The sequence below is a fragment of the Nelumbo nucifera genome, chromosome 2 (assembly GCF_055504915.1).
Source record: "Nelumbo nucifera cultivar China Antique chromosome 2, China Antique-T2T, whole genome shotgun sequence".
In the NCBI taxonomy this organism is placed as follows: domain Eukaryota; kingdom Viridiplantae; phylum Streptophyta; class Magnoliopsida; order Proteales; family Nelumbonaceae; genus Nelumbo; species Nelumbo nucifera.
In genome coordinates, this window is record NC_142650.1 from 45,148,261 (window position 1) to 45,160,102 (window position 11,842).

Consider the following 11,842-nt stretch of genomic DNA (forward strand, 5'->3'; position numbering starts at 1 on the left):
TTTTGATGGTGGTGGGTTATGATGCTCTTTAAAGGAAAAGGTTCGGTGGGTTATGATTTTTGGCCCAGCTAATATTCAAAGTTGTACCCTTTTGAATTTTGATTGTGGTGGTGGGAAATGATAGCCGGGTACAGCTAGGAATAGTCAGTCTATGGATTGGGTTAAAGTTACATGATAAATCCACCTTGATCAGATTTGAGCCATTTGATACTCAGCATCAGGGACAAAGCAACCTTATCGGATGTAAGGTGACCAGTGGGGTTCAGGTCGCTCACAAGACATCATTGTGTAACTATTTTTAAGTAAGGTCCGTCCCTAACTTCAAACAGGTCCAAGGGTCTAACTTTCATTTTTTTTGTATCCTTTCTCCCATTAAGGTGATTCTTGTTTGCCTTTTAGATAGTGCGGATGATCTGCCTGAACCCAGATTTTCTGTTGAAGCAGAAGCACCGTGATTGGTTAAAAGATTATCTAGGGGCATTTGATTGAGTTCGCCTCTACTGCAACTCCGAACCGTGGTCGCGGCAATCCCTACAGTCCACTGGTTCTGCTCTCACCGCTCAATGGTCGTTTTTGGTGGTCAAACTCAGAAGATCCCAAGAGAAAAACAATTTTATGCATCTAATTTATTTGATCCAGCTAATTGAACATCTTTTGAAATTGAAATATATATAATGTAGACTTCATGTACTCGACCCCAAGAAATTTTTTTATTAAATGCCACGAACCATCGAATTAAAGTACACTTTCTCTGAAAATACAATCTTTTTCTTGACCTTAAAAACTGATCCAATCTTGTGGTCTGTTGTGCACAAACCATCCGATTGTATTGATTGACTTCTGGAGTTCTGGGGTAAAAGATCGTCAATGTTACAATGTATGTTAGAGTTAAAATATTGAATAAGTTGAGTTACTGATTACTGGTATCTCAAATTTTCTAACTATCTTATGCTTTGCAAATTTGCTTACGCATGACATGTAAAATTCCACAGAATAGTTCAGTCCTGTGTATTAGTATCACTGGGAAGTAGACAGAGCAGGATAGAGATGGTGCTCTGGTCTGTAAATCATGATAGTACATGAAATTATGCAAAGAACACAGAAGCATTAAAAGAACAAGAGCAAGAATTCGACACTCTCGGGATGTAAGATTAAAGAAATCACAAGAAATCGAAGAATGCCTGTAAATCTTTCCCCATAGAGATTTACATGTATGATGTATCGATATCGAAGAAGAGAAACCTAAGATCAGGGTGTAACCTTGTAACCAATCTCAGAGAAGTTCTGTTCTCGCGGCGTACCCATATTGGGATCTCCGGATGTTATCTCTGCGTTTCTTATAAACGAAGCCCACGAAACCGACTGCACAAGCGCCGAGGATGACCCCGATCGCGATTCCAGCCTTCTGTCCCCCTTTCAATCCGCCAGAGGAGCCTGTAGACTCTTCAGAAGTCGCAGCCATATCTTCAATTTTGTGATTAATGTCACTGGCGTCGACCGGTGATGATGCAGGAGACAATGTTGGCGAAGAGTCAGATGCCTGATCCGATGGTGGAGGCGCTGGAGGAGAACTAACGTCGGGTGGAGGAGGGAGGAGCAGGACCGAGGGTGCAGGCGAGGGAGCACCGCTGTGGGGAGAAAGAGGTATAGGGGAGGGAACCACGTCTCCACTTTGAGGCGCAGGAACCGGTGAGAACTGAGGAGGATCTTGAGAGACGGTGAAATCTGCGAATAGCAGCAGTAGAAGCATAGAGAAAGAAAGCGTAACCAGTTTGGCCATTGCCCTCAAAAGAAAATGGATGGAAGATCTGCCTGCTCGATAAACTATAAACTAGCAATGCTGATTGAAGTCCACGGCAGACTAGAACTGAAAGAGGAAACCTAGATAATAACAAGACGGACGGAGAATGTGAGAGGCGAAAGGAGAGGGAGGAGGCGCAGATCTATATACCAATGGGATTTAAAACAAAAGAAAAACGGTTGAAGAAAAAAAAAGACGACCTCGGAGGACGAGAAGAAACGTGGATGTGGAATCCAAAATTAATGAAACCGCAATCGCTACTGCAGCTGGAATGGACAGTTGGACACGTATCAACAGTGTGGATGTAAAACCCTAGATCGAAGCAATGGCGTGAAGGAGGAGGAAGAAACAGAGGAGCTTCTGCCTGCAACTGCAAATGCAAGCAAGAAAATAAGTTGTTCAGTTAAAAGTAAAGATTAAAAAAAAGAGAGAGAGAGAGAGAATTGAATCGGAGAACGCGGAGTTAAATGAGGAAAACAGGATTTAAGAGTGTTAGTGTCTGTGTATGTAGTGTGGAAAACAGGGAAACAAGGAAAAAGTGGAAAACGAGTCCACAGACCACGGTGACTGGTCAATTATTAAAACAACCCTATAGTTTTAATATGGATTTACTAAAACCTATCTTCTATAATTTGTATTTTGCTAAAGGAACCTCATATGCTTGGATAGAAGTATGATATGTCGATTTTAACCCTCTTCGAACATTTTTTTAAGGCCATCTTCAAATAAATTTAATAAAAAAAAATAAAATTGTAAAAATGAAAATGTCATTCTTAAATCTTACCTAAAGGTGCAATTGGGGTTGACCCAATTTAATAATTTATACTACTTGAGGCTCGGGCCTTGGGGTGAGCCCACTCAAATTTTGGTAAAAGCCCAACCCAGGTACGGGTAAGGATGGCGATTGGGTGGATTGGGTTTAGGGTGAACTTCAACCCAATCCATTAGACGCGTCAACCCGTTAATGACTTATTTAGAAAAACTCAAATGAATCGGTTCAATTCAGACCCATCTTCATTCAATTCAATCTATCCAAACCATTAATTTTTAATTCATCAAATCAGATATATAAATTGCAAAAAACTAAAAATAAAAAATGAAGAACAGAAAAAATACAGTAAAATTGCAGAAAATATTAATATAAATTACAGAGAAAATACAAAAAAAATATATAAATGAGAGAAGGGGAACCAAATTTCTCCTCTAGGAACAAGAAAAAACAGAAAAAATAAATAAATTGCAAAACACAAGAAACAATGAAACCAACCAATATACATAAATGATAGAAGAAGAAAAAAATGCAGAACAGAATAAAAAAATATACAGAACATAAAAGTTAATATGGAGATTGCAGAAAAATATCAACAGAAATTTCTCCATTTTGTTCTTCAGCAAAATCCCCTGCTTCTTCTTGTAAAGAAAAAAGAGAATGTAATAAGTAATTTACCAACTAAGGCCCCGTTTGGTTTGCGGGAATAGGGGTTTGGAATCGGAATCGGAATGGGTTAGTTCGATTCCAACTGTTTGGTTGGACGGAATTGGAATCCCATTCCCATTCCTACTGGAATGGCATTCTCCCATTTGAGGGAATGGCTATTCACTGCCCCTCCCTTGGGAATGAAATCCCATTCCTGCTGATTTTAATTCTCATTCCCATTCCTATTTAAACCAAACAGACTATGGGAATGAATCATTCCAATTCTGATTCTAATTCTTACTACGAACCAATTCAGAATCATTCCAATTTGTTAATGGTTATTCACATGGTTAATCATGACCTTACCTGTCCAATCCGTTAAACGACTGCTTATTGGATTAACTTACCCACAAAACCCAGGATTAAATAAATAGGTCTGAACCCGTTAATAAATAGGTTGGTTGGGCGGGTTCAACAAGTTGGATTGAAAATTGCCACCCCTAAGCACGGGCAATCACTCTATTTATTTGCTAATGAAGAACCTGAACACCATGGTATTTTCTCCTTTTTCATTCAATTGAAATTTTGAAATTTAAAATTCTATCTTTCTAAAAGTTTGAAATCAAGTGTTAAGGGTCTCTTTGAAATAGACAATCATGAGTCTCATACTTTGAATATTTTTCAACCATTTCTAAATAATAATACAAACTATTCTTAACAGAATATTAATTTAGTAACTCCATTGCAAATTATAAAATGCAGACAATATGGTAATTAAGCTTTAGCATTTTTTTTTTCTGTTTTGATATGCAAGCTTTAATAAATTTATGAAACTATAGAAGGTGTCCCATAGCAAAGAATCGTGACCTCTAAATTAATCTGAAACAACTTGGGGTTATAGAACAAACAAATTGCTCAAACCCCATCCCACGGCAATCAAAACTCAACAAACCATGAAGTTTGCCTTTGCCCGGTCAGAAAAAAAAAAAGGTACTCTTTTTAAAATAAATGACAAAACGTCGCAGGTCACTGAGCTTTGTAACTAGAAAATCTTCCAACCGTTGTACTTTGTAATCCCTCCATACATGCAAATGGAGTTGAAATATAGGGAACAGTAAAACTTATAAATAAATAAAGCATACATTCAATAGTTTTCAAGAGCTCCTCAACAGCCTAATAAGCTGTTGGCTCCCAATAGCCAAAGCTTTTATCCTATAAGAAGGAGACAAGTCTTTTTTTTTTTGTGCATTTTCATCGAATTTAATAATATTTTATTTTTTATTATTTAATTATCAATGAAATAGTAAAAGGACAAAATTTCTTTTATAAAATAACTGTTTTAGAACATGGATGAGGTATTGCAAGGCGTTAAACAAAAAGTTTGGTCATTCCTTGGGCCTTGACATATGCAAATTCATTATTTTATTAAAACTTAAGAAAAATATCCGCCCTCTCCTACGGAATCTGAGAAGGAATAACCAAATTTATAGACTTGGAGTAAAGCCAAATACTCCTAATTTCTAAAGTTTCAATAGACACCACAATACCACGTACACACAAATAAGAGGAAATTCTGGATTTGAACTAAAGAAATAAATTACTAGTATGGTGTAAAATAAAAATAAAGTAATCGAGACCGACCTCATTAGGATCGACCTCTCAGAGTCTCAGTAGCGAAAAAGAGCCCCTCCCCCATCAAAGCCCATGAAATGTATCAAAAAAAAAAATGAACAAAACATGACTGAAGCCGTTGATGTGGCCTTCTCGAATTCGACTTATTCTTATTACAGAGAGTTGTAGATGACATTTTGGGTCTGGTTGTAAAGTCGTGTGAAACTCCGCAATCCACGCAAGATGAAAGACTTCACCGGTCTTGACCAAAAAACAAAAAGCAAAGGTGAGAACTGCCAAAGAGACCACTGATCTCAGGGAGCATTCCCACTACACATCAGTGAAAGAAACATAGATGAAAAGGAGGCAACCCAGCTGTTTGGATTTTGGACACTTGAGCTAGGATAGGTCCAGGGGTACACACTACACAGAGACAAGTTGTAATTATAGGCACACAAACACAAACACTGAGGTGGAGTTGAGAAAGTTCTTAAAATCTGCTCCAACTGAATTGGGTTTTCATATTCCCAAAGTGTCGCCAAGTTTTGGTGGGTGGTGGGTTATTAACTTGCAGGAATAAGATGCCTCCTCCATGGTCAGCCATACCAAAGAAACCACCTTAGACATCTAATTAAGGCTGTCAAATGCTTTCCATTTTACTAATACAAGTTTATAGCCTTATAGGCACATTCTTATGTAAAATTTACATATTTTCATCGTTTAAATATCAAGTTTCAAGTCTCATGAAATTTATTTAATTATTTATTATTAATGTACAATATCTACGTCCACTCTAATTCGTTTCATTATTAAAATAAAATGTCTTATTTGGTTAAATTTATTAATAATATACAACATCCAAACTCAATCCGAAACCCGTTAAATGAAGAAACTGCCCCATTGGCACCCTATGATTATGAGTGCGGTAATTCAAATCATCTGATTTCAACCACACCACAATGAAAAAAAAAAACCACAATGGAGCCAATAAATTCAAACACAGTATGCTGCCTTATGAAGACCATACTACCATACACCCCCTAGATGATAATAGAGCTGCAAACAGATTCGTTAGACATAATAGAATATCTAAATCCAAATTTGATTTCTAATGGAATCTTATTGGATTTATTTAGGATTGTTAATAACATTAATAAATTAAACTCAAAACACCATATACTATAAATAAAATGAAATAAAAATAACTTCTATATTCTATATGAGGAATAAAATGAATCCAAAATAGCATTTTTCTTATTTAAAGACAAAAAATAGTCAAACTAATTTTACTAATAAATCAAACTATATGTATCTATGCTATTTAAAACCCAAACTTCCCTTGATTTCTGTGCAGACCATAAAACAGCTAAATCACAGTTATATGTAGGATCAGATGGGGTAGGGATGGATCTATGTTCGATCAAATTATAAATAGATCGAATTCGAATTCAAGACAAACAGATACTATTAGCAGTCCTATATAAGAAAGAAAATGAACTTTATTGTATTCTTTCGGAAAATTTGTCCGAGGCCTCGAAGAAATCAAAATTTCAGACAAGAACATCTGAGAAGATCATCAAATCCCCTCCACCCCCCATTTTACTCTATTTAATTTTCATCTATGTACGTGACAAGTTTTGCCCTTCCTATCTGATCTGATGATACAAAGCGCGCATACATCTTATGAATTAAGACCTCACAATTCGTCTTTCACGTCTTTAGAACTGCTGCTAGCCTCGGTCTCAGAACTGCTACTCTTATCAACCTTAATGGCATCAGCACCCTCTGATTTTGGAGTTGCATCGGGTTTCTGGAGCTTGAAAGGAATCGATGCATGTTTCTTGAGGAATTTATAAAATGCAACCACTGTTCGATCAGTGTCAACAGTAATCTGCTTGGTCAAGAAACCAAATGTTGTTTAAAACTTACTTCCATATCTTGTATGTTGTGTCCACTACTTCTAAATGCTTGATGGTAATACCAATTTCAAAAATAATAATAACTGCAAGAAGAAAGGCTTCAAAAGAAATAATAGTATTAAACACCACTTACAGGATCAAAGCTCTTATTTCCAGCTGGGAAAAAGAGAAGTGTGGGGAAGCCATCAGACTGCAATAGCAAAACAGGCAGATTTTATTCACTTTCTTTCATCAAAGCAGCAGAGTCATGGACAAGTGGTGTTACAAATGTTCTTTCAACCATCATGTTCAATTATGGTTCAAACGCTAAAAATGTCACCAACTGAGGGGTGGCTCAGTTGGTATGTTAGCTGGTTTGTTCCAGCAGAGACTGGGATTTGAATCCCGCTACCACCAAAATTTGGGGAGGGGGGTTATTTGTGGTGCTGAACTACTCAAACGGCCCCCTATGGGGGATTCAGGCGTATCACCAAATACCATAAAAAAATGATAAAAAATGTCAACCAAATATAAATGAACATGGGAAAAAAAATAGAACAAATAGTCAAACATTAAATCTAATAATGCATGATAAATAGAAAATTTACTAGAAAAAGAATTAAAGTATAATTTTCACGACCCACCAAATTTTGCCCAACTTTGGTTAGCAGAAAAGACATAGATAAGGTTTCATTTGTGAACCAAGCAGAAATCTTCACTACAGCTTTTTTATGTTAATTGAAAATTTCTGGTTAAGAAAGAGTTGTACATGTTATACACAACATTGCAGTGGTCAAAACCCAAGGTTATCAATTAGCAATCTTAAAAAACAAAGAAAAAAAAGGCTTGTTCTCACATCATCAAAGCAATCAGGTTTCAAGTGTCCATACTAATTTATGCACTCTAGTTAAATCCAGAAGCCAAGTTAGCCAACAGCCCAACTTCTGAGTCAAATTTGAGAACTTAACACTCGTAAACTTACGGCCATCAACAAGTTGTTTAGCATAACATATTACTAATAGTAAGTGAAGAATGAATGATACCTTAGCCCGGGGGTGCTCATTGGTTGTTCCATCCATCTTGGCTATGACAAGAGAATCAATGCCACGCAGATGCTTGGCAAGCTTGTTGTAAATAGGTTCCAGTGCTTGGCAGTGCCCACACCATGGTGCATAGATCTAGTTCATAACATTAGAATCATGCCAATACTAATAAAAGAGAAAAATCCAGAATAAACAATAAATGGCCCATGGGTTTTAGATTAATTTCATAAAGCAAAGTAATACCTCGAGAAGAACATCTTTTGATTCATCCAACACGATCTCATCAAAGTTATTCCCAACCACTATTTTCACATCCCCAACATTCTGTGGAGAACAATTTACAAAAGGAAATTTAGATCATAAGACTAGATGGCAAATCATCATCAGAAAAAAGACACCTGAGAACGTACAGTCTCTGGGATGGGATCAGACTTATAGAAAGGCTTAAGCTTGTCTTCAAGGAAATCCTCCCCAAATATCTAAGACACAACAGATAAGATAAGAGTTACTTAAATGTGCAATTATTTACTAATTTTTTTCATAACTTAATAAAGCGACATTTTTTGGCACAAAACTTAATAAAGCGGCTTGTGTTATTCCATGTGCACCATTTCCTACAACAAGAAAGAGAGAAAAATAATAAAAAAATGAAATTGTGATAATTCTAACCTTGATACGGTCTATGGTCACATCACCATCAAGTATGTACTTTTTGGCATCATCGTTTCCTGTGTATGCAAGAATCTGAACACAAATGGACATCATTACTTGAGGACCCCTTTAATAATGAAATACATGAAAAAAGGGAAAACTAGAATGAATTCAAAGAAATTACTTGAGGACCATCTCCAGTAACCCCAAAGTAATCTGAAACTGGTCTTCCAACATCTTCATTGTCCATTTCAATATAGACGAAAATGAGCTGCAAAAAGTCCAGGAAAAAAATGAACACCATATTGTTCCCTAATAGTGGTTTTGGGCCTCGAGGAGTAGGGCATGAAAAATATGAACCAAGTTCATGTTATTGAGCACATATTAAAACAAACTTATAAAGTTCTCCGATCAACTTGATCCCAACTACATTGGCTTCATCAAAGACGCTGAACTTCAATACTCAGAACAAGTGGAACTAGGCAATTAATATAACAGTTTCAAGCGATTTTGTGTTTTCAAACTGATGTAAGATGACCCAACTGAAGAACTTGCAGAATGAAGCAAACCAGGAATTGGTTAAAGAGATCCTCTAAGAAGTAAATTTATGTTACCTTTCCCTTGAAATGTTTAGCTGCCTCTTGAAATATTGGAATAACCTTCTCAGAAGCATTTTTTGTTGCAAAAAGCAACAGCTGAAAAGAAAACATTAGACATGAAAACCATGAAGTAAATAAGATTCTAATTCACAAAAATATTCTCTTCTATGGGTCATAGTAATGATGAGTACATAGCACATGGTATACCTGTTTTTTAATTGGATTCTCAAAAACCAATGGAGCACTTTCCCTAGAAAAGGTGGTCACCAAGGGAAGCTTGTTGGAAAACACAAAATCAACTATTGCAGACTTGGTGTATTCACCATCTGCAAAAATGCCAAAACTATGTCAAAGTAATGCACCTTGAAGGAGAAAAGGAAAAGGCCCAAAGCATGAACTATGGAGAAGTAATGAAAAAACTAACCAAAGTAACTTATTTTCTCAGCTTCTTTCTTCACCAGGACGACAGAAGGACGTTTAGCTTTGGGGTCAATGTGGAAAAGCTTTGCTATATCTGGGCTGGCAGTTTGATAGAAGTCAACATCATCTTCAAGTTTTGAAGCTGCAGCAAGCTCCTCACTTTCATGACCCTGTATTTGCATGAAAAATTGATTTGAAACAAGACCAAAAAAAATAATTAAACAATAGATGTTAACATAACATGCTTTTAAGACTTTTTAAAAGCAAAGTTAACTTAGAAGATGCAGTGGCGAAGATGTTATGGGGTAGAATATACTTATGGGTTGCTATTCAGCATCAATTCAAGGATATTCAATATAACTCTTTTTCTGAAGACAGATCTCCTTTTGTATCTAGACTTTAAGAATAGCCATACAGATATGACACAGCCTTTGTATAGTGACTTCTTTTGCAGGGCTTTGATGTAAATTTGAGCATACTTCAATGCAATACGTTATACTTTTCTCAAAAATTAAAGAAAGAAAGAAAGAACTTCTCACAACCTAGGCATTACAATCTCAAAGAGGTGAAAACAATTAATTCATTTCAATTCTTGAGTTCCACAGCCAAGTAGGAGAGCAATTTCTTACCCCATTCCACACATGGAACAAAAAAGGAAAAATCATTTCAACCATATTTTACTGTCCAATGGATTCATAACAGGGTCATCGTTAGCTTACAAGTAAAGGTTACAAACCTGATCACCTTATACAAGGCAGAATGTTTCATCAAATTGATATCTTTTCAAATCTTCGAATAGCCCAAATAACAAAAAAGACATTTTGAAGAAATAGATTAAATGCCCCTATATACCAACTTGATACTAACACAGCAAGACATCTTCAACTCACAAGCTAGAAGCAAAATACAGAAAGAATCATCACATTTATAAAGGAAGAGCCATACCACCAATGAATCAAGAAATCCCAAAACCAATTTATCCTCATTTTTCAATATACGCTCTGCATCCTCTGTAGTGGTTATGTTGTAAATACCAGGTCCAATCTTCTTCTTAATCCAAGTAACAATAGAATCTCTACAGAGTATAGAGTAAATTAACTACCATCAGTGTTCCAGGTGTTAACATACGTTAAAAACAAAATCCAATTTCATCAAGTATAATTATATTCATGTTTCTCGATACAGTAGTACAGTACAATGATTACCAATTAAACCCAATTTCCAAATTAGGGGATTTCCACACTTAAAAAAGAAAAAAAGAAATATAAATGCCTTTCCATTTCGATCCCTGTCATGGACTTTGAAAGAGAAAACAGAGAGGAAAATGTAAATAGTTAACAAAGTTGAGTGTTTTTCATTTCCTTCCCTTAAAAAATAGAAAACGTGCCGAGACTGAGGATTCAGTGAAACGTAAACAAGTAGCGCGAAATAAATTCACGAAGTTCATTTCTTCTTTTTTTTTTAATAGGAAACGGTTTCACGAAGCTAATTTCTTCATAATCACTTCTTCAATTATACAAAGAAATTTTATCCCTTTTCTTATAAGTAAAAGAAACTTTATCCCTTCAAAAGTCAACATCTTGATGAAAGAACTCTCTAACAGAATTTAAAGTTTAGATCAAGTAAAAGCTGCAAGAAGAGGATATCAGGGGAATCTTACTTGTTCCTGGGGCCGGGATAAGGCTTGTGAACCCCATCAATGAAGAAATAGACAGTTGGGAACCCCTGCACTTCATACTTCTGGGCTAGCTCATTTTCCTCTGTGGCGTCCACCTTTGCGAGCACGGCCTGACCCTTCAACTCCGTAGCTGCCGCGGCGTACTCAGGCGCAAGTGCTTGGCAATGTCCGCACCAAGGTGCGTAGAATTCCACCATCACGTACCGATTCTTCTCCAGGAAATCAGTGAAATTCCCCTCGTTGAGTATAACAACATCCTTCTCGTCGACCTCTGGTGGCGGATACTCCTCGTGATCCGTTTCGAAGTCATCAATGTCCTCATAGTTGTCAAAATCATCATCGTCTTCGAACAAGTGGTCTGGATCTGCTTGAGGGTCCTTGATGGGGGTAATTTCGTCGCCCTCTTCAAGGAAACTCAGATCTTCGTCGAGATCGTCATCTTTCTTCGGTGATTCTTTCGAGACAGTTTCAGAGCAGAACCCATTAAAGAGCAGAAGAGCTGAGATTGAGAGAAGGAGAAAGAATCGACTGGCCATTGCCGCGGCAAGAAGAGAGAGGGGAGAGAATGTGAAGAGAAATGAGGGGTGTAGGGTTTTTCCGATCTGAACTTTCTTCTCTTTCAGATCAGAAAAATCGGAGGAACGTAACGCATATCGAGTCTGGATCTGCTACTCAGTGATGCACCAGCGTTAAAAGACGTTACTGAGTCAACGGTGTTTTGGCC

At 36.8% G+C, this 11,842-nt stretch overlaps 1 protein-coding gene across 1 annotated transcript; it reads right to left on the bottom strand.

The window, feature by feature from the left end:
• Nucleotides 1–6,310: 6,310 nt before the first annotated feature.
• Nucleotides 6,311–11,842, bottom strand: PDIL1-4 (PDI-like 1-4). The gene is made up of 12 exons (XM_010266384.3): nt 11,101–11,842; nt 10,386–10,515; nt 9,445–9,610; nt 9,228–9,346; nt 9,036–9,116; nt 8,606–8,692; nt 8,440–8,514; nt 8,181–8,249; nt 8,014–8,094; nt 7,771–7,905; nt 6,882–6,938; nt 6,311–6,720 (listed from the first exon to the last, which is right to left on the bottom strand). The coding sequence occupies exons 1-12, from the start codon at nt 11,652–11,654 to the stop codon at nt 6,526–6,528; spliced, it is 1,749 nt and encodes a 582-aa protein (XP_010264686.1). The 5' UTR covers nt 11,655–11,842; the 3' UTR covers nt 6,311–6,525.